Genomic DNA, 23,891 nt, shown 5'->3' with positions numbered 1-23,891 from the left:
AAATGACATAGAATCATAGCATCATAGAGTAGTTAGGGTTGGAAAGGACCTTAATATCATCTGGTTCCAACCCCCATGCCATGGGCAGGGACACCTCACACTAAATCATGTCACCCAAGGCTCTGTCCAGCCTGGCCTTGAACACCTCCAGGGATGGAGTATTTGACACTTTTTTAGGGAACCCATTCCAGTGCCTCACCACCCTCAAAGTAAAGAATTTCTTCCTTATATCTAACCTGAACTTCCCCTGTTCAAGTTTAAACCAATTAACCCCTTGTCCTATCACTACAGTCCCTAATGAAGAGTCCTTCCCCAGCGTCCTTAGGTCCCCTTCAGATACTGGAATGCTGCTATGAGGTCTCCACGCAGCCTTCTCTCCTCCAGGCTGAACAGCCCCAACTTTCTCAGCCCGTCTTCATACGAGAGGTTCTCCAGTCCCCTGATCATCTTCATGGCCCTGCTCTGGACTTGTTCCAGCAGTTCCATGTCCTTTTTATGTTAAGGACACCAGAGCTGTACCCAATACTCCAGGTAATGTCTCATGAGAGCAGAGGGGCTCCTTTTGATGCAGCCCAGGATACGGTTGGCTTTCTGGGTTGTGAGCTCACACTGAAGCCAGCTCATGTTCATTTTCTCATCGACCAGCACTCCCAAGTCCTTCTCCACAGGTCTGCTCTGAATCTCTTCTCTGCCCAACCTGTAGCTGTGCCTGGGATTGCCCTGACCCAGGTGTAGAACCTTGCACTTGACATGGTTAAACTTCGTAAGGTTGGCATCAGCCCACCTCACAAGTGTGTCAAGGTCCCTCTGGATGGCATTCCTTCCCTCCAGCATATCAACCGAACCACACAGCTTGGTGTTATTGGCAAACTCGCTGAGGGTGCACTGAATCCCACTGTCCATGTCAGTGATGAAGATATTGAACAAGACTGGTCCCAGCACTGATCCCTGAGGGACACCGCTCATTACTGGTCTCCAGCCGGACACTGAGCCATTGACCACAGCTATTTGCGTGCAGCCAACCAGCCAGTTCTTTATGCACCAAGTGGTCCATCCATCAAACTGATGTCTCTCCAATTTAGAGACAAGGATGTTGTGTGGGACAGTGTCAAATGCTTTGCACAAGTCCAGGTAGGTGACTTCAATAGCTCTGCCCCTTTCCATCAGTTCTGTAGCCCCATCATAGAAGGCCACCAAATTGGTCAGGCAGGATTTCCCCTTAGTGAAGCCATGCTGGCTGTCACCAAACACCTTGCCTTAGTATGCATTCCAGGAGAATCTGCTTCAAGACTTTGCTAGGCCCAGAGGTGAGACTGACTGGCCTGTAGTTCCCTGAGTCATCCATTTCCCCTTCTTGAAAATGGGGGTTGTATTTCCCCTTTTCCCATCATCAGGAATTTCACCTGACTGATATGATTTTTCAAATATGATGGACAAGAAAACCTCAACATCATGAGATTTCTCACGAGTTGTCATTGTCCTAGTTCTAAGCAGCATCACATGGAAGTGTTTTTATTGACCGTTATAACCAAGTAGTTAAGATGTATGCATTGTTTGTATTTATTTTGCAAGTTCAAAACTGGATATAGAAACTTATTTGTGTAATAAAGCATATAGCAAACATAGTGAAATGTTTTGGGTTTTTTTCTTTTGTTCTTTAGCATGGTCACAGTTATACATGGGGTTTTAAAAGCAAATTTTCAACAGAATCATTAAGCACCCATCTAGAGAGAAACACATGTCAATAAAAGAGAATGACAATGTTTCCAGCAATGTTGGTATTCTAATTTTTACTGCTTTCTAACTTGGCCAACTATATATTCCTGGATTATGACTTTTTTTGTATTGTTCCAGCCAACTTCAAGTAGTATACGTTTTGAGTTCAGACAGCCTGTTCAAGGCAGAGATGCAAAAACATAACAGCTGAAAGATCCTTTAAGCCTAGTTTTCTTTAGAAGTAAGTGCACATTTAAACACACACAAATATATATAATAGTATATTTCATCTAAATATATGTTTATATGCAAATATAACAGATATATGTATGTGTGTACGTACGTATTCACCAACTACAAAGAAGGAAGATCTGGCAGGACCAAATCTAAATATGTCAACACAATATAGTGAATAATCTTGTGGTTGGACTTATTTGCATTATGGGAGACTTAATTTCTTGTTTCTAGTCTAAATTATGAATCAGTTCCCCATCAATCACATACTGCAATGTACTTCTGCAAGTCATTATTAGCTGCTTGGGCTTAGGGTCCTCTCAGTTTCTTCTGTTGAAACTGTTGATGCTGAAAGATTAAATATTGCCTAGTGTTAATATCTGCTCTTTGTCAAATAAGTGCCCTAACCACTGAGAATAAGCACTCTTTTCTATAGCACCATTAATATTTATCATTCAGATGAAGTGGAACACCACCTGTGGAGAATGAGATGTTGAGAATCCTGCAGTCTGTCTATCTGGATATAAATTTCGTGCCTGTAGGAAGTGGCATGTTGCCACAGGAACTTTTGATTTCTGCATAGTTGTGTTTTCTGATCAAATGTATCAATGTAATGTTTAGATGATACAAGTTCCAGACCAGGTTTTGAAAACCTGGTTAGTGGCAGTCAAGGTCTAATGACGAAAAGCTTAAGATGAGTGCAAGAGTTTAAAATTAGCAACTCTCGGACTTTTCAGTGTCACGTGAGATTTTTGCAGCTGAAGCTTCCCTCTGCTTTTTGGTCATGAAAGCCTGAATCGCTTCAGCTGGTGACTTTCCAAGGCATACAAGCTCAGGAAAGCTGTTTCCACATTTACATGAAGACCCATAAGCAGTTCTCCCCTCTTCCCTCCTCCCCTTCCCCCCCCCCCCCCCCCCCCCAGTTGTTTGTTTTTTAATGGGGAGAGGCAAAGAGATCCTGTTATTACCAGAGAGACAAGGAGTCAGATCTGTACTAGTAATGGTCGTCTGGCAAGATTTGCACCAGGTGCATGATGTAAGCAGGTTACCATCTTGTTCCTGAGTCCTGGTGCTGGTTTCTGGCATGGAAAGGAAGGCAGTGTTAGCTGTTAGCTTGGTGATGTCTTTCCTCATTGGTGGGAACATATCTGTCAGAGCTAGGCATAGGCACATAAACCAAAAGAGAACTCTTTGAATGCATTCCCAAGTCTTGTGATATCTTGTAATCATTTCTTTTTTTCACCAAATTAGGACTCCAGTGACATGCTACCAAAAATCTTTACAATAGGGAATAATTTCAAAACTAGCCTCTCTGTGTATTTTGAATGGTGACTAATGAGCCTGATGGCAAACTGCTCATCTGGGCATGCCTTCATAAACTCCTGTCTCTCCATGCTGTCATATACTCTCTTCTGGCTTTGGATAGTCAAATGAGCTGCTAAAGGTGGAGCCATGCTACCCCTGCTGGTGTAGCTGTCCATGTCATCACTAAGCCAGTTCTGTTTGATCATCAGGGTTGTTCTGGTGACTAAGATTTTATTCACATGGAAGACTTTGCAGAGCCACATTACAAACTGGTAAACCAAACACTGACAAGAGCATTATTGAAAGACACTGGCAGCCCTCCATCACTGCAGCAGTAGCAAACACCTGGAGACGTGCTTAGGAATTTATAATCTAGTTATCTGAATCATCATCTGCACAGCTTATGTAATTGTGCCCTCAGCCAAATAAAATAATTTCTAAGAGTTTTACTGCATACTTAGAGCATATGCAGACTAATGGGTTTAAGGTTTATCCTGCATTCTGAATAAATGAAGCAGAATACAAGAATGATTAGCAGTTTATGCAGTGACCTCACCATTACAGTGCTGTAGTGAAATACTGGAGACATAAACCTTAACATAGCAGGTCCTTAGAATTTTATTTGTTAACATTTTTGGTTGTACTGGTGATGTGAGTTATACTGATGAAGATGTGAAGGTTTTTTTTCAAATGCAGTATATTTTCTTTTTTTCTTTGTGCTAAACAGAGCCTTTTGAGACTTGGCCAAGGAGAGGAGATCTAATTAAATTCATGTAATGATACATGAGATACAAATCATTTTAGCATTTCAGTTGAAGTGAAGATTAGTGTGTTTGATGCAGACAAGCCCTCAGATGAGTGAGGTATGTAACCCTTGCTGTAGGCGAGCTTTCATGATGAAGGGTCTTTCTGAAATAAATGTTCTCAATCAATTAACAGTTCTTGCGCTTACTCATGTCCTCATAAAAATATAGACATGCCTGCTCAGAACACTATCTGGCACTTGTGCCTGTGCTGAGGAGGCAGAAGTGCAGAGCATGCATGGTGGTTTTGTGCAGCAGTGCACCTAGAATTATAAACCTTGTGTCACAGCTTTATTTGTGCAGTCAAACATGGCTATGCCATTCTACTGTTTAAACAAAGGCCAGTTGTGTAATCCTGCATCTTGTGGCCATGTTCTGTAGACATACTGAGATGAGTTTTTTCCTGGTTCAGAGAGATCTGCTTTGGTGTGTGGTATATATAAAATCCTTTCACAGCAGTGAGCAGTTCTGCAATGTATGTTATTTGGGAAGTCGTATATGGTGATGGCAATCCCCTCTAGTTTAAAAATCTACATTCAGAAGTTCTGAGTCATAGAGTGGGTGACAAATCTCCTGAGGACAGGAGGCTTCCCAAAATGCCTTAAATCTAGTGCTGACATATAGCACTTCAGTGCATCCTTTTTGATGGTGGTTGACACTGGGTTGCTCAGTGTCATCTTAAAGTAAATTTGGTTTAATATAGAGGCAACTGAATTGTTTATAAGCATTATGGTTTTGTCAGGAGCTTTTTGTCTCATTAGCCAATTCATAGAGTACAGGTCCCTTCCTTGACAGAAGAAGTAGAGCACAGCAAACAGCCTCAGCAGCAAAGCCTATCTTAACCAACTTCCCACTCAAGAGAAGTGCTTTCTAATAAGCAGAGGCATCATTTTATGCTATGAGTGCTCAAATTCAGCACATTCAAGTGAGTACACCTTGAAGACAACTAGAAGATATAGGCCTGGGTTGGTTTTGCTATGAACAAGCTCCACCAGTTTCCACTGAAATAACCAAAACTGCTGCTCGCTCCATCTGGTGTGAGTGGCAGTTTGAGCAACTTGGATGTTTGGGCAATGGGTCAGGGAGCAGCACAGTAATTGTCTCTTCTTTTCTGCCTCACTTTGCATTACTGCCACCAACATTTAGTAAAAGATACAAATGCAATTAATTATTACACATGGGTTGCCTTAGTAAAGATGTGTTGGCACAGGTTTGGTGCCAGATTACATTCCTTGGTACCCTGAGGAAACCTCCAGGGTATATGAGGAGCCAGAAAAAGGTGTGACTAAGAGGTATCTTGAGCTCTTGCAAGTTCTGTTGGCTGAATAACCACTGAAGTAAACTTGTTCAACAGAGAGCAGTTTTTACACTGGCTTTTTGGTTGCATCTCTGGGGAAAAATGAGCTATTTTTGTCCAGGCTGGGAGGAGTAGAAAATGTAGTTTCAGCTAGGCAACTCTGTTTATTCACGTATTCAAAGAGGCATATGTACAACTATTCTTCCCATTTTTTTTTTTTTTGAATGTAGTGGGGCTACATCCATTGTCTACAGATGCAGGCAGAAAGGGACCCAGAAACCTTACGCCGTCAAAATGTTGAAGAAGACAGTAAGTTGTTTTGTTTCGTTTTGTTTTGCTTTGCTTTGCCTTGCTTTGCTTTGCTTTGGGATATGTTTGGGATTTTCTCTGGGTTTTTTCAGTGCTGTTTCTTTGGGGGGGAAGAGGAAATGGGCTAGATATAGGACCCTGCAAAGCTTATATTTTCTGTCACAGAGCTTTTTCTGAACCTCATCACTGAAAAAGCTTTTAGAGGTAAGAGTGCTCTGTTTGGAATGCCTGATCCCAACAAATCTTGCTTATACCTTCATCTGGTATTGTCTGTATAAACTTAGATTTGGGCAAAACTTTTGAGACAAAAATGTTTTCACTATAGAAAAGCAGCAGGCTCTGAATCATTTAAATGTTCTGTGATTTAATTTTGCTTTAATACATTGTTTTGCTCAAAACAATATCATTACATGATTTATTTTTCTTAGAAACTGATTAACACACTACTTCAAACCCAAGTAAAATCAAATAATTCATGGAGATTCCCCCCCCACCACCACAAATTTGCAAGAGACGCAGTTGAAACATTAGTTATTTTTAGAGCTCCATATATGTCACACTTCTACCACAGCTATTTCTGTGAGTGTTACAAAATAGGCGGTGAAAAGCATGAAGAGAGACTAGAGAGGAAAGGCTACTAATGGACTGAGAGACTCTAAGCAGAGAGTGAGCGTGGGTGGTAGGGTAGAGCAGTTCATGTTCCTAAGAGGGGAAGAAAAATCTGAGAGGAGGCAAGCAAGCTGTGAGGCACAGGCATGATTTTTATTCATGGGTGGTTTTGTTTCAGTTTCTCCCACTGTTAAATAGCCCATTACTTCATAAAATTCGGGAATGTTCACATGTAGCAACATAATGATGGGTGGGTAGGTGTAAACATATCTAAATGCTGAATTAACTGGTGGTCTCTGGGTAAGACATAATGAGTGAGTTCCACATGAGTAAAATGTTGGCATTAATTTGTCGTCTTTGAAAGTAAGCCAAGGTTTAAATTAGCAAGGAAATTCAGTTGTGTATGCTGCTTTTGAATACGCATCTGGTGCATTGAAGAGCAGATCATCCGAGGAGCTTGCATTGCTGCGGCCCTACACTCTGTCCTTCCTATGGAAATGCAGAGAGCTTAATTTAAGCTTTTATCAGTACTTTATGCCAACAATTCCTATTATGTTTTAGGAGCGTTCTTTCTGATAATGCTTATTCTGAAATGCACTAGGAAAACTATATTGCTTAAGAATATTTCTTTGTGTCCCCCCCCCCCCTTTTTTTTGTTGTTGTTGGTTTTTTCCCTGTGTGGAGATTCTCATGTTCACAATGGCCACATTAATACCAGATCTATATGTGTCTGACACTATTCAATTTAGACTTTTGGTGGACTTACTGTAGCATAGAATTTTTAAAAGTGTAGGAAGAATGTCAAGCAGGAAGGGTAAAAGAACATAGTTATGTAAGTTATCTGCACAGCGGCAAGAGCTTAGCTTACTGCAGCCTTGATTGTATGAGCAGCATGGTTAAGCAGTTCTCGCAACTGAGTTGTTTGCTCCCAGTACAACTTACAGGCTTTCTGATATTTTGTTATGGGAACAATTGATTCTTTTACACAGTTGAGCTTATTTGTAAAACTGAGTGCATGGGAGGCAATACTGTAAGAATGTGCTGTTTCTTATGTCTATGTGCCATGAGCTACTGTGGGTCTGTTCCAGTTTGAAGACAGTATTATCACAGAGACAGAATTAACTGTGTGTTGCAGTACTTCCACAGCAGGAGTCCTGACCTTTGCTCAGAGTATCTCAATGTAAAAATAACCAAGTGTAGGACAAATCGTACACCAAAATGTTGATCAGTTTGTTTCCTGTCAGCATTTTTTTTCAAACAGTTAGAAAAAACAGATGGCAGTTCAATAGTGGAGGAAAAGTGGTGGGAGAAAACGAAGAAGGCCCTGTGACTGCCTTTGATGCAGAGTCCCATTTCTTCGATTGCCTTTCTTAAATACACATAAGGGAGCTCTGAAGAGCACACGAAATCAGAAAACAACGAAAGTGACAGAAAAGCAAATACGCTGTTTGTTTTTTTTTGTGTCCAAACTGACTGACTTTAAACAGTGCACTGAACCAAACTAGCTTGCTGAAGAGTGTCAGTTAAAACAGGGGCAGGGGCAGGGAAAGGGTGGTCCCCTTCTAGAAGCGGTAACACATGGTGTGTGACTAGGAGTCTGGTAGCTGACCAGCAGCTCTAGATTTGTGAGTGCTGGTAGCTACAGTAATTTGAAGTAAAGCATTGGAAATTATTACTTTTTTTCCCATTGGAACAGCTCAAGTAAGAAACAATCCTTTTGGACTAAAGTAGTGTGATAGGAACAGACTGCAAGAAACATAAAATTTCTCATTCTTTTCATTTAAATAATAAGTTAAATTTTTCATTTTGCCTAATGCATTCTAATACATTAAATAAGCAAATAAAATTTTGGGCAAAACAAATCAGCCAATTCTGAGAATACGCACTTGTGGAGGATGTGAGTCCTTAGAGATTTTGTAATCAATAATTCTTTATTATCTAGCTTAAACAAATAGAATTATTAGATTATTTGCTCAGTTCTGTTTGTTGTAGGGTTGGGTTTTTGTTTTTCATTTTATTTCTTCGGTTGGTTGGATTTTTGGCTTTGTTTTTTTTTTCTGATTGCTAGTTAAACCAACAAAGAGAAAGAGGAGAAAACATGTTTATACAAAACTTTTTTGGTCAATAATATTTTGGGGATTTTTTTCTTTCAATTCAGAGTTTTAATAGTTCTTGAACTTTAATTAGGATTTTCTAAGCTTCCAAAAGGATGAAAAAAAATGCTGGTTTGCTTATTCAAAACTACTGAAACAGAATGCTTTGGTTCCCTGTTTTGCTTTGGTTTTGTCAAATTTGGAATAAATTTATGAGTAATTTTGAATCCTTTAAATTACACAATGGTGACTAAAATTTAATTGAAAGAACACTTCTGGTTCTTACTCCTGAAGATTCTGACTATCAAAGTTAGGAAACTAACAAGCAGATTAGAACCTTAACTTCCAGAGCAGCTAAGAGACAACTGTTGCAAAGGTTAAGGTGATCCAAAGAAAAATTGATGTGTTAGTGGGAAAAAACCTCTCAGATAATGTAAAAGAAATTACATTTTGAATTGTTCTTAACAAAGAAAAAAAAGAAATATGCTTATAAAACAACAGATGTGGGGCAGGTAGATAAGCATGCTAAATTACTCCCTTTAATTTGCTCATCCAACTTTTATGCTCAGTTTGTGAGCATAATTGAAAGGTCAGATTGTATTACATACTCATTATTTGACTTTGCTATTTTTAGCAGATCTCTTAAATTCCAAATGTGTAATAAATAAACAGGTTTGAATCATGTAATTTTTTTGTGGGGAAATCATTTCACGAAGCAAGAAACAAAAGCAGATCATATAGTACTTCAGGAAAGCTAATCAAATGAGCAAATTACACTTGAAATTGCAAATATGAGGCTGGTTTTCCTTTCACTACACAACTCATGACTCAGTGCTAAAGAAAAATGTGGTATTTTTAGGATGCATTTCATAAATATAATTGTTAGTACGGTTGAGACTTAAAAATTGTGTGTGATTCAGAACAGTTAATTTTGGAACAGTTGCTATTGCAAACAACATGTAACATGTGGATCATATTGGAAGAACACAGGATTCGTGAAAGAAGCAAGCATATTTATGTGCTATTCATTAGATTAAACCCCTCATCTGCAGGCCTTTGTCTCCTTTTGGTGTGCTAGGCAGCATATGAAGCAGGGCCAGTCTGGACATTGTCTTACAGTCTGGGCAGATAAATGTCTTCCAAGAAATCTTGTCTTCCACCTCTGCCTTTAAATTTCCTCCTGAGTCTGAGCAAGTTGCTTTAAAATAGGGAGGAGAACAGATGGCCTCTGTTCCACGATTTCTAAATTAAGATTTCAAGTGCCTTGCCCAGGTAACAACTGTAACTGAAGTAATGTGGGAGATGCCATTGCAATTAAGTAACATGCTCTGCTGAAAGGAGGAGGATTCTGAGCTGGGTTGTCCGGAGCCTGGGTTCTGGTGTTTTCCAAATTCAGCCTGTGCCACTGGCTGAGGTATTTCTTTTGGCTTCAACTTTCTCATCCATGAAAATGAGATAATACTTATTTGATTTGCTTCTCAGCAATGCTTTGAAGGATAGCCTGGTTAATATTCCTAGGTTTTAATTGATAGGTACTGTCCCCTAAGAGTGATTGAGTATTACGAAGTAATAGGCCCTCTGTGCCTCAGACAGTGAGGCATACAGCTACAGTGACTGTTTTGGAGAATTCACATTTTGATTTTGAGTTGTTTGTTTTGTGTTTTTTTTTCTTGTGTGGGCATCTTCCCTCACAGGGGGTGTGGTGCTTAACCACTATTTTGTCAGTACTTCAATTAAAATCAGTATCTATGAAGCAACATCCTTCTTGCAGAATAGTTGATGTTTTAAATCAGACAAATGTTCAGGCACATGAACTCTTTTTTAGATCAGAAGCAAAGCAATAGTTTTCAGACAGCACATATGCTGAGAATAGTTGTGCTGGGATTAACCTAAATGTACTGCTCGGACAATCTGAGAACAGGATAGTTTACATCTGTGGAGCAGAGAGGAGTGTGAGCAAATGTAGAGGTAACAGGTTTCCCTCCTGGAAGTGGGGTATCTAGATACCTACAGTTAGGGTCTGAAGGAGAATATAATGGCCTATAAAGGTATAAATAAAAGATCTCAACTGCATCATGTTTGCATATACATACACATGCATACATACACACACATATCTAATATATACACATACATACAAATATATATATACACTATAACATATCCATACATATATGTTATAAACTATATATATTCCCAACTATACAAGGACTACAGTTGACTGGGTTTTCCATTTTGAGTTGTAGTGAGTTGGTAATAAGTGGTAATCAAGAGGCTCATGCAAGAGTTAGGTCTATTTTCTTGGAGAAGTGCTCCTTTTGACTAAGCCTTCCCAATTGACTGAGAAGGCAAGTGACACAGGGTGTGGGTGAGGTGGGGACTGTACATCACAGATTGGGGTAGCTGGAATTAGAAAATTGGTCTTTAATTGACTTTTGGACAAAAGGATGTATTTTTGTAGCTATAAAATAAAAACTTGTATTTTCTGCCATGTGGCCTTACAGGATTTACAATTTCAGTGCCTCCTGCCTCCATATGACTTGTTTCTATATAGATTTTATGAAATCCTATATCTATATCTATATCTGTATCTGCATCTATCTCCTCTGGTGCAGTAATTGTTAGCACTGTTACTGGACTGACATCTGGGAGTGATGAAGTTTAACAGGCATATCTGGTACACAAAGAAAGCAAGAGCCTGACATAGTGCTTTGATTTGTCTGAAGTACTGTGACATTATTCTGTTTGCTATAGGTTACAAGTCTTGGAATATATTTACATATATATTTAAGGTCTTTCTTTTTTTTTTCACAAAGCTGGTATTAATACATTATATTGAAGCGTATTGTTTTGATTTTTTTTTTTTTTAAATCCAGAAAAAGAGTGGTGTCATATGTAAATCTACATGAAAACAGTCATATGCACATCAGTGCTAACCATTAAAAAGGTGTATTTTTGTCAACTAGCTCACACATTCTCTTCTGTTATTCATACAAACACATATATACACACCATATATACTGTTGCTTGGTAATTATTCAGGAATGGTAACCTCTTAATTACCACTCCATTTGCAGTACTATCTATTATGTAGATTATTCCTCCTTGTTTGCTCAACTTTTTGTCATCCACGTCATCTCATTCATGTGTAGTACAGACTGATATGTTTCTTCTCAAAGATAAAAACAATATTTTGAGCAAAATTATTTTCAGTAAAGAAATAAGGCAGTAAGTCTGCTTATATCCAGAAGGGGAATCCATAGAACGGTTTGGGTTGGAAAAGACCTTCAGACCATCTAGTTCCAACGCCCCTGCCATGGGTAGGGACAACTTCCATTAGACCAGATTGCTCAAAGCCCCATACAACCTGGCCTTGAATACTGCCAGGGATTCGGCATTCACAACTCTGTCAAATCCTCTCTCTCTAATGAAGAATGTTCATTTTATGGAAATACCCTACAGAAGAGGAGAGAACTGAAAGATTCTGGTTTTTTTTCTGTAGTAAGATACCAGTAGTTTTTTGCTTTAGAAGCTATGAAATCAGACACCAGCTACTGAAAGTGGAAATTTTTGTTAAAAATAGATTTGTAATATGCTGGTTTAGTCCTTGGAAAGCAAAAAGTGGGTTTTGTCTGTATTGGCATGACATCCTTCAGAAATGGAAAAAAATCCCATTCTGCAATTAAAAAAACCCTGTCCTACACACATGAAGTTATTTAACATGTCATCTGCATTAAAATACATTGTATTGTATCACATTGTAATGCATGTGATATGTAGAACTCACTTACCATAGAACAGTGTTTTTTACTGTTGCCATTTAGATTGAATTGCTGTGCTCCTCCTAAATCATACCTTGAGTTAAGATTTTAAGGACAGAGACTGTGTATTATATCACTTTTTTTCCTTAGTCCATTTATTTTATAGATAATTCTAATTTCTGGTGTTCACAATTTGAGAACTACAAGGATCAGCTAATAAAAAGAGGAAATTATAAAGCACAACTCATTGTTATAGAGTTCAAGGAAGCTCAAACTACTGTATACATAACATTGTTGAACAAACTTTTGAGAAACTAAGCAATATCCATTAAATGGTTAATTTATTAAAAAAAAACAAACAAACCAAACAACCAAACAAAAAGATTATACAAATTTAGCTTTGAATAATGTTACAGGAACTTTTGTGAAACAGTCTGAGCTGCGCACTTTCTTTCACTAACCCATCCAAGCACATTTTGTTCCCTGCCTGAGTACCATGATTTGTCTTCTGTATGGCTTTAAGCAAGATCTGAGGTGCTTTGTGTGTCTAAAGTGCGTGGAAACATAGAGGGGCAAGACAGGGAATAGAAATTATATGTGTTGCTTTGTAAGAAATTATTTAATGCTTAAAGCAGAGATGCAACCCTGCAAATGGGCTGAGCAGAGATGCAAAGGTAAATCTTAGGCTATCCTGAGATTATAGCCCACCTCTTTAGAAACCCTTTGTCATTTACAGCTGTTAAAGAAATCTGGAGATTTGCTTTTGATGGAGCTGTACTGCAGGAAGGCAGGGCTTCTGCAGAGATGGGTGGTCTTTGAGGCTTGTGCTGGGGATCTCTGAAAGTCTTGTCACTCTGCATTTCAGGAAGTTGTTTTCAAGAAACATATGCTGTGATTCTATCATCACAGTTCTAACAGTTATTCAAGCAAAGAATTAAGGGAAAATTGGTTTGATGAAAAAAGTTGAAGAGAAGATGGCAAAAGAATATAAACCGCAGTATTTTCTCCAATACTTGCAGTTCAGCTGTTGGAATAAAACAGGAAAACAGGAACAGCTCATGACTTAAAACATAGCATCCTGAGTTTTTCCGCTGGCCTGAAGCTGAGTTCCCTGTAGCCCCTCAGAAACTGAGGTCTATGAGAGAGGCAATTTTACCAAGAATTCACTTGAGAAGCTGGTTACACTGCCTTGTTTCAACATAAAATATACCCTCTTTCACTGAGGTGGCCTCCTTTTGTCTTATATCCTCTAAGAGGAAGGCTGACCATGTGTAGGGAGGAATGGAAAAGCAAAAGTAGAAATCAACACAGCAGCTGTGTAACCGGCACAACCTGTGGGTTTCAGTTGCAAAAGGTTTTTTGCATGTCCATGAGATATGTCACCTGGTCAGAGCAACACTTAAGACTGGAGCTAAGGATCAGTACAAATTTCTAAGCTGAATATTGTGATGGCTGCAGGACTAGAGTGCATGGGTGAGGATCATCCCAAATATTTGCCAAACTAAACTTGTTCTTTGCTCAAATCACTTAAAAAGAAAGGACTTCCTTAAAGAAAAAGAAAAAAAACCAAAACAAATCAAAACAAACAAAAAAGACCCCAACCAAAACCACTGAATAAATAAAATATATCTTACAAATTGCTTTCAGGGGGTTGGAACTAGACAAGCTTTAATGTGCCTTCCAACCTAAACCAGTCTGTGATCCTATGAATAGCATGGTTTTTCTACAAATGTAAAAAACCCCTCCCCATTTTCTTGTAATTCCTCCCCCTTCATTTTAAGCAGCCTTCAAATACTAGTTTGTTTTGACCAAGCTGTTCCATTATACTTCACATATATTTGAAATTGCAGCTGAGCATGTTTACAGTAGATATAGTTGAAACCAGCTGGAAACATTTCCATAAGTAATAAGAAAGAACATGATTAAGATAGTTTGTTTTATATTTCAGTCCTATAGTATTTAAGTCACTTTAATGTACAGTTAAATAGTAATTTAATAATATTGTTTATGAATATTAATAATTTATATTAATATAAAATTAGTATTATATTTAATAACATTAAATTGAATAGTAATTTAATAATAATGCACAAGTGAAGCAAAACAAGGAATTAATTCACTCCTTCCCACAGGCAGGCAGCCATCTCCAGAATAGCAGGGCTCCATCATATGAAACGGTCACTTGTTACAAACACCATCTCTCCAAACATCCCCCCTTTCCTTCTTCTTCCTCTAGCTTTTACTGTTGAGCACCATGTTACATGGTATGGAATATCCCTATGGTCATTTGGGGTCAGTTCTCCCAACTGTGTCCTCTTCCAGCTCCTTGTTGCACCCCAGCCTGGGGCAGCATGAGAAGCAGAGGAGGACTTGGCTCTCTGCAGGCACTGCTCAGCCATAAACTAAAACATCACCATTTTCATCACAAATCCAAAATATAACCTTGTACAAGTTCCTGTGTAGAAAATAAACTAGAAAACAAACTTTATCCTTGCCAAACTGGTACATTGATCACAAGGAATAATTTGATATTTGTGGTAGAGACTACACTATTAATGGTAGTCCTGGTACATCAAACCTTTATTGGGTGATGGTGAAGGTTTACATGGATCTGTAGGTGTGAATTGATTCAGAGAAGGATGGGTACATGAGCTTACTATTTATATGCAATTTCTTAAATTGCAGCAAGCATTGCACTTGGATAATAATAGTAATCAACATAGCGTATTCCAGATCTTTATAATGCAGCTGAGGACTCCTAAGAAGTTCAAGGACCTTCAATACGAAATGCTGTAGGTAGGAAGTGTCCTATCACCTTATATCTGTCAATTTCTAAGGGACTGTTACATTCCAATTTATTTATTAGGATGGTTTGTATGAATGTGAAGTCTTTTACAGCATGCCAGATGTCTAAAACTGGTTACATCACTTAGAATAAAAGCTGATTAATACATTTTTTGCTGGGAAGAGAGGAAATTTGGGGATTTGTAACTATACAGGTGAAAAGCAAAAATGAGCAAGAAAATGGCAAGTACAGTTTTATAAATAATCCTAAAAATGCAACTATTCTGACTTTTTTTTTTAAAAAGTGCCTTACCATTTGATTTACACATTGTTCTTGTGTCTTAGAAGTGTCCTCCACCCAGCTTTGGGAACAGTAGAAATGTCCGTAACACACTATAAATAGTGAATAGCTGAAATGAGCAGCTCATGAACACCTAATAGCCTGAAATTTGTTTATATAAACCATTCAACAATTATCAAACATATTTGCAGAAACCTGTGTATAAATGAGTCAGGAACAGAAATAGCAACCAGATTAGTCAGATAATTAAACCACAACATATAATAAGGCCTGTTCTAATGACTTGTTTTAAACTCAAGACATAAAACGTAGCATGGCAAATGACCAGCATTGTGCAAGCTGTACCTCTGTAACATCCTTCACCCTTCAGTGATGCCACCAAGTTAATGTAGGTGAGGAACAGAACCTATTCACAAAGGCTTGTGTGTCTTTGAGGAACATTATCTACATCTGATCAGCTTTACCATTGAAATCATATATTAAAAGATGAAGGTACCTGTTAAACATGTATGTCAGCATGTGATTTACTGTGCTGAAGTCTATAAAATCCCACAAATCATCTCTACATATCAAATGGTTTGGCTGTAAATGTACTGTGCTTTTTGAGAAACAGATGTATGGCTTCTTTGATAGAACAATTCACATTTAACATGTTAACAGTAATATCATATGCAATAGTGCATTTCTCTTTCATTGTTTAAAAGCATATGCTTGCACGTGCCCAGCTAATCGGTATTTGCAGCCAGCAGATTTGCATGTACAAACAAAATATTTAGGCACGTAACAGAGCGAATGCAAGCACATTGATGTAATTTGGCAGTAGTTCAATGCAAGTGTGTTCAGTCTAAAGAATATGCATGAATTGATGGATTATAGACACAAATTGGAAGTGTGGACATGCGCACACACAATAATAGCTTTAGTAGTAGTCTATTTTCTTTACATTAATAATACAAGTTTACTTACAGAGGCTCAAAATAAAAAATCTCAGTAACCTATTCTTGTGGTTTAACCCCAGCCAGCAAGCAGCTCAGCTCCACGCAGCCACTTGTTCACTGTCCTCAGTGGAATGGGAGAGAGAATTAGAAAAAGTAATAAAGGCAGATCAATAGGTAAAGCATAAGCAACACATAGAAGCGAATCAAACCAAAGAATTCATACACCAATTCCCACGGTCAGACAGGTGTTCAGCCATCTCCAGGAGAACAGGGCTCCATCACATCTAACCGTTATTTGGGAAGACAAACACCATCACTCTGACCATATCCTCCTGAAACACAAAATCAGGATCTACAACTCAAAGAGAGTTATAAAGCAGGTATGTTTATTACGGCGCTGGGTGCAAGGGGGATCGCTCCTCCTGACTTGCACACTGAGGGGTTAAGCAAGCAGATATTTATTACATACAAACATAAGTATTTGTTAGGTTCCTGAGAGATTGGCGGGGATGTTACAAATAGTTTAGGTACTCATTATCATAAGTCTCCTCCCTTTCGGTGCTTGCTATCTGCCCTCCGATGGTCGTGAGCAGGGGTCTTCCTCATGTGGGCAGGGGTCTTCAAGATGAAGTAAGCAGTCTTCGTCATGGTGCACTTTTCACCTTTGGCACAGTTGGATGCCCCAGTAATCACAAAACTAGCTGAAACCAGCCATATCTGTAGGTTTCTGATAGCTGGCGAAGATTTAGAACAGTGTGAACATCGTAAATTTATTGCGAGAAAAACAGGATGGGCAGACAAGGAGTATCCTAAGCCAGCTGATATTCGGGAGTCACTGTTTCCAAACTAACTGATAATTAGAAGGATGGTAAGAAATAATTCACTCATTAGAAGGATGGTCACTCTTGTTAGTAAGACTACTAAATTCTGTTATCACACCACAGACTTACAACCCAAACATTGTCCCCTAAGTTAATTTAAAAGTATTTTGACCCTATGTTTTCCAGTCACTTGCTTTCCTCATATCACCCCCATCCTCTTTCACCTCCAAATTAGAGCTGTTGATGTGTGTCAGTAAGGGGATATTAAGTAAGGAGCTGTGCAGAGCTGGAGTGAACAGCCTCCCTCTCTTATGACAACTAGAAATATACTGTTCTTACATATTTCCCTGGGAAGTTAGAAATTTCCAGCTAGAAGCCTCTATGGTGACCATAGAAATAAATTTTTCACTTTTTCCTCCCGACTTTAAACCAGGTAGACAAGAAAATTGTCCGCACAGAAATAGGAGTTCTTCTTCGCCTGTCACATCCTAACATTGTAAGTTTAGCCTTGTTCTTTCACTGCATGTTTGGGTTGTTTTAGGTTGTTGGGTTTTGTTTTTGTTTTTGTTTTTTTGGTGGGGTAGTTTTTAAAGCTATTTCTGTTCTCAAGATGTTACTGGCTAGCCTATACAGACTTGGATACAGCCTTACAGTCCTGGTGTTAAATTTTGGGTTCTCCTGAGCACTGTAGCAGCTTGGTTTAGAAGACTGTTGAATTATACTTACACTTTAAAATAAAATGTTGATTTTTTAACAGCATTGACTGAGATATTATGCAAAAGAAGTTCTCTAGATTAAAGGCAAAGCTGGTGTTGTCAGTCCTTGGAGGGTGGGGAAGGTCTTACCTACAGTTATTCTGAAAGACTGGCATACAGGTGTTGACAAGCACTAACAAACTTATCATCTTAAATTCTTGGGTTACACAGAGGTTGCTGAGGTATGAGAAGTATGAAAATAACAAAAAAAAAAAAAATAGGAGGGGAATGCAAAGGAGATAAAGGTAGCAAAAAATAAAAGGTCAGTGAGAGAGGACATGCACAGTAACTCACTCAACTGCAAAGTAAATGACACACCAGCACCAGTTGGTCCCATCCTCTGCTTTATTGACTGTGGTCCTCTTCCTGCTATTGGCCACAGACAGAAAACAAATAAGCAAAATAAATCCTTTTTGTTATCTTTTACCAGATAAAACTGAAGGAGATCTTTGAGACCCCAACAGAAATCAGTCTTGTTTTGGAACTGGTCACAGGTGGAGAGCTGTTTGATCGGTAAGTTACCTGTACTTGGTACTTTCCCTAAGAATGCTGCAGTCCAGATGTCTTCTCTGCACATAATTCCTGTGTTAGTAATTACTGGAATTATTTCATCAGCATATGGTTTATTCACATAAATAAATGTTGGCTTAAAAATGTGATTATCAGGATTTTTTTTTTCTTGAAAGCATACATGAGTTGAAAATGGAGGAAATTGTCAGTAGATTTTGAAAAGCACAAACTATTGAAGGAAGGTGCTCAGCAGGTACATCGCATCAGATACGAGGCAGGAAAAACTTGCCAAATCACATTGACATGTCATTATAAAATATGATAGGTGAAAATTAACCTGCCCGGAAGATACTGTTATGTCAGATAAAAATTTGGTAAATAAAGTAATAAGAAAGAAGTTCTCTTTTGTATTTATTGTACTTTAGGACCTCTGGTTATGAAGGTTCTGCAAGACAGGTATTGAGTTCTGAAGGTATTGCTTCTAAGGCTGCACCTGCTTGTCGTGTAGGTGCATATACATAAAATAATTGTATAATAGTGTTGGGGCGATATTTTAATGATAGGGATTTTGGTTTTTAGAGCAAGAGAAGGTATAAAAAACTTTTTATACTGATTTTAGTAAATCAATGAATTCACTGGTGTTGGTCATTTCCAGCTCATGTAAGGACAAGTTATTTGGTCTTCTTTCTTCTGTAATTAAAGTTTAGTATTTTAGAGGACTGTTACATAAATGCACATCAAAGATTACATCTGAAAGCATCTTTGATTTGAGGAAACAAAAACATACCTTTTTTTGTACCATGGTCACAGCTACAACTTTGATACGAACTATTTTTGAACAGGTAATAATAAATGCAGCTCCTCCTGTATCATCTTAGTTGGCAAAGCAAGCAGGAAAAACGTACTATAAGACAAACAAGGGCCAAGTTCCAGGTTGGACTTGATGATCTTCAAGATCTTTTCCTAGTTCAGTCTATGATTCTATGAGCTAGGCAGGACACTGCACAAGGTGTTCAACCTATCACATAGCCATTTATATATCCACATGGCTTCAGACTGGGTAGTTTTCAGGAAGGCTGGATACTCTATAGGAGTCTTTCACAAGACGAGTTTGCAAAAAAGAAGACATAAAGATGCCAGTGAAATTATTGGCTCCTGAGCAGCAACTATGTGTGTGGCAGAACTGAAGATAAAAGAAGCCATGGGATCCAGGATGGGAAATTGCATTTTTTGATGGAAGTAGGATTTAGTGTTGCAACATTTACAACATTTTGTAATCTGTATTCAGCAGTGATTAAGGGATTTGAGCTTTTGAACTTATCTTTCCCCAAAATCTTGTGATTAATCCAGTAGTTTGGCTAGGACAAGCTGTTTGGCATTGCCTGAAGTCATGTAGTCACACACTAGAATTGCGGTGCCCCCCTCTGTGATGTTACAAATGAGCACTAATACTATGGAGATCTTGTGAATTCAGCATCCTCGTTTCTCCATATGCAACAGAACTGGAAACTGAAAATATACAGTCTTCTCTGACCGATTTCCTTAAAAAACCCACCCACCAACAATAAAACAAAGAACGCAAAAAGCTTAACAACAATAACAGCAAATTGTTAGAAATATGCAGCCAGGATGTTTTACACTGGCCACTTCAATTAAGCATTAGCTGTCCTTCACCTCTCTTTCGTCTGGGCTGAAGGATTAACACTTGCATTGTGCTATACAGTGGCTGCTCTCAGAATTTTAGTGAGAGTAAATTTAGCTTTGTGCCTTAGGGCAGACTTCCCTTCTCAATTAATCTTTTCAATCCATGCATCTTTTTATGAAGAGATGAAGGAAATGTCCTGACTTACAGAGAGGCCTTGTGCACTTTTTCTTCTGTGCTTGCATGACTCCCATCCCAGGAAAAAGCAAAATGACCCTGAAAGATCTTCCACTGGGCAGTGGGGTTGTGTCAGATTTGGAGAAATAACTGTGACGCTGTCTTGAGATCCACCTTAGGGCTGTCACTGGGAGGAGATAGTGTACAGAGAGTGTGTGGGCCAGGGACTACCCCAAGGGTTTGGAGGACATTATGTGCTTAATGCACAGCTACATGACTTTGTAAATAAGTGCCCAATACACGGACAGGAAAACAACTTTTGTACTCTGGAGGAGTTACTCTTACACCTGTTTCACTGCTCTAGTTTTTTCCACTCCAGATGTCCATTCTTCTTTTGAATAGTATTTATCCTGTGGATTAGTAAACTCTTTCATATACACATTCCCCTTATCATGAATTATTGGATAAATAACCAAGATCTGATTAGCATTCTGGAATCCTATTGCCATTGTTGATGTGCTAATGATTTCATGCCACATAACATAAAAGTTCTAGATAATAGAATTACTCACTTCCTTCAACATATTTAATATTTCTGTCAAATCATCCACATTATTGCTAAAATGATCTTTCATTATGACAATTTTTGAGTTGCGTTTCCCAAAAGGAGGTAAATTCAAACAAAAGTATCAGCACAACTGAGTTAATAGAGCTGAAATCAGGTTGGTTTTGGTTGTATTTTTAAAATGAAATCTGTTTCCCAGACTTCATAAATCACACTTTAGGCCATACCCTGACAAGATTCCAAACAAACCAAATGCAACTGTACAGTAAATTGGAGAAGTTTGTGTAAATTAGAATACTCATTGCCAGTTTGCATGATAGTTATTGCCAATCCAGTAAGTGAGTAAGAAAGGTCTTTTGAAGTAAGACAGATCAATGGACAAATTGACCAAAACAAAAACTGCAGTAGGTCAAAAATTAACTGATACTCTAGTTCTTTCCAGACGCCATGCCTCCAGCTCAGTGCTGGCTGTATAACTTTGACATTTGCTTGGCCCTCCTCTTTCATTCCTGCATGTTTAAAACAGAAGTGCGTGGTTGAAGTGCATTTAAACGAGCAGCATTTTGACAGAGCCCCGAGGGACAGCCCGCTGGTATAACTGTGAGTGTCCCAGAAGCGGTCTGTCCAGCATGGCTGCGTTTCTTATGCTGCCACAATAGTGATGGGAGGCAGGCTGCCATCACGCTGATTCTCACCAGGGTAGGAACCAGCTAAATAACAAAAACCCCAAATTAGCACAGCCTGTCAAATATGCAGAGGAGTGATTACTGTAGCATTTGGATAGTCTTTAAAGGACCATGTTTCCACTACACTTGTGGATAGCAAATTTCAGGCCTGGGAGCAAAGTAGCAGATAAAGGTCAAGTTTTCATCCCTGTCTTAAATCTTCTCACCTCATCTTCTCATGAAGAGCATTGCATGTATGTTCAGTGCATAGTCACGTCTTTTGCAAGAGAAGTTTGAGTGATGGAAAGACATACTGAAATTTGGTTTTATTAGGGATGACATCATACTGTGCATACAGAATAAAGTAATAAACTTTATGTGGATAATTTTAAAAGGCAGATTTATAATCAGAAAGCTTCTCTCCACTTCAGCTCTTCTCCACTGAACATGAGAAAACTAAAGGCAGATGATGGAAGTAACACGCTACATGCTTTCAGATTGATGAGGCTGAATTTGAGCTCAAACAAATGGACTCAAGCATTTTAATATGAATTGAAGATCGCAGTGGAAAAGAGTTTAAAAGTTTAAATGCAGTGGCCATAAGGGGCTGTAGAATGAACTGAAACCACAAGTAGTGTAGCTTTCCTGAAAAAAAAAATAAAAAAAATAAAAAAAAAACAAGAAACCAAACCCCAAACCAACAACAAAACAAAAGAAACCAAACCCAGAATAATTTCATTTATGTAGACATATTGTTTGTCAAACTAATTGCTTTTGTAACCCATTTTAATTAATAATGAGTAAATCTTAGACTCTTCAAAGATTTGATTAAGTAAGTAGCTAATGGTCTCACTTTCGATGTTAACCATTGTGATCATGTTAACCATTGGATTTCTTCAATTTTCTTTATCGTTCTTTCCTTTAAGAATAATGATGGTTCTTCTTAAGCTTGGTTCAGTATATTCTTCTCTTGTCTCTTCCTTTTGCCCTCTGTGCCTTTGTTATTCTTTACTTAAATATGATTTTTTGTACTTTTAACTTTGACTTTCTTTTCTATTGCATAGTGTATTTAACAAGATTCTTGATCACTTCAGCACAGCAAAGCCTGGTATCTGTCTTTTATCGGCTAACTTTTTTTTAACTTCGTCTTTTCCTTTCAGCTTTTATTCATATTAGCACCTTTCAGCTGAATCACCTCTATTTTAACTTCATTTTAGACAGAATACCTGCAGAATAGTTTTTGTTAGAAGCTCCCGTTTTTCAGGTTCAAATAATAATGTCAAACCACAAGTTCTCCTTGTCTGTATTTTGGCATCTTGATCACAAAGTCTTCTGTTTCTTCCTTCATGTTCTTATTAACTGCACCAAACATTGCCTAGAAATATTGCTTATGCCTGGCAGTATTTTAACTCACTTCCATTTCAGATTTCATCTAATTTCCTCTGAGAAATATATATTCAAGTTGATACCATCTTCTTTTATGGGGTGTACAATGACAAAAATATTATTTACTTGCTCTAAAGAACTTTCCTTTCAGAGAGATGATGGACCGATTACATTTTATGGACAAAATTTACAAAGTCTTCCCAGGCTTCTTGTTTCTGATTATGGAAATTAGAATTACTGAGGGACATCAAAAAGAGGCAAGGAATCAATCAGTCACTAAAGTGGGGGAGGAGGACAGGAGGTTTGTCTTTTATAAACTAGTGGTAGAACAGTGTCTTTTATTTATTCCTGAGCTCTGGTCTCATACAGTGGAAGTCTATCTTCTGAACAAGGGTCAGAGCACTCCTTTGGGCTTTGGACTCTGTTTCATATGACCAAGTTAAAGTACCCTCAAGTGGGACTAGCAAAAATAAAAATAAAAATAAAAATAAAAATAAAAATAAAAGGAGGTCTGACTTGACTACACCAACTGAGCCTTACTCTCTGAAATGAGAACACACAAATTAGCTCTGGTAAAAAAGCTCCTTGATGTCATAATAGCTCACTTAGTGTCTCTTGATTTCAGCTGCAGTGATGCTAAAATCCAGTAATTTAAGAGTAAAGAAATGTGTGTTAATGCTCTCTTGTGGCCTTTCAAATGTAATTTGATATTTCCTTCCTGGAGAGAGTTGTAATAGTGCTTTATACTTTTGTAGTCAACACCTTATTTTCTGTCACTTGATAGAATTACTCTAAGTAAGCCAGTATCTACCGACTACAATATTGTATCCAAGATGAGAGGTACAAATGACCTTTTGTAAATGTTTGTTCATAGGATACTACTATAGTGAGGTTGATAAATGCACTTAGAATTGGGTGAAACACCAGCCACCAAAGGGAATGCACTTGCAGTTTCATAAATGACTAAACAATTCAAGCAGTGATGATGGTGCACTTATATACTGCCTGACTTCCTACCACTGTCTAAATGTGAACTGATGTGACATTAAAGCCTGCCTGGTTCTTAACACCACTGTGGAAAGCTTTTCTCTTAAAACATTTTAATTTAAAATGTCCTCTGGCCTTGAGATAACTTTGCAGGAGTTGTTAGCATGGGTATGTCCTAGCCGGGACCAGCCTGTATGCTACTAGCCCACTCAGAAAACTGGTGAAGCCTTTTG

General features: G+C 38.2%; 2 protein-coding genes across 3 annotated transcripts in view; both read left to right on the top strand.

Annotated features, from left to right (window-relative positions):
• LOC134156298 (ribonuclease H-like) overlaps nucleotides 1–23,891 on the top strand; it is a 384,552-nt gene that overhangs the window by 180,796 nt on the left and 179,865 nt on the right. The gene's annotated exons all lie outside the window — the stretch shown is intronic.
• The window catches only part of CAMK4 (calcium/calmodulin dependent protein kinase IV), a 140,163-nt gene that overhangs the window by 56,786 nt on the left and 59,486 nt on the right, over nucleotides 1–23,891 (top strand). For both annotated transcript variants that reach the window (XM_062604244.1, XM_062604243.1), the window contains exons 2-4: nucleotides 5,586–5,664; nucleotides 17,405–17,467; nucleotides 18,157–18,239. In XM_062604244.1, coding sequence (XP_062460228.1) covers nucleotides 5,586–5,664; nucleotides 17,405–17,467; nucleotides 18,157–18,239 — 225 coding nt within the window. The remainder of the gene's footprint in view (nucleotides 1–5,585; nucleotides 5,665–17,404; nucleotides 17,468–18,156; nucleotides 18,240–23,891) is intronic.

The sequence above is a fragment of the Pezoporus occidentalis genome, unplaced genomic scaffold, assembly GCF_034315485.1.
Source record: "Pezoporus occidentalis ecotype Australia unplaced genomic scaffold, CSIRO_AGI_Poc_V1 ctg84, whole genome shotgun sequence".
NCBI classification, from domain to species: domain Eukaryota; kingdom Metazoa; phylum Chordata; class Aves; order Psittaciformes; family Psittacidae; genus Pezoporus; species Pezoporus occidentalis.
This window is presented reverse-complemented; position numbering and strand designations above follow the sequence as displayed.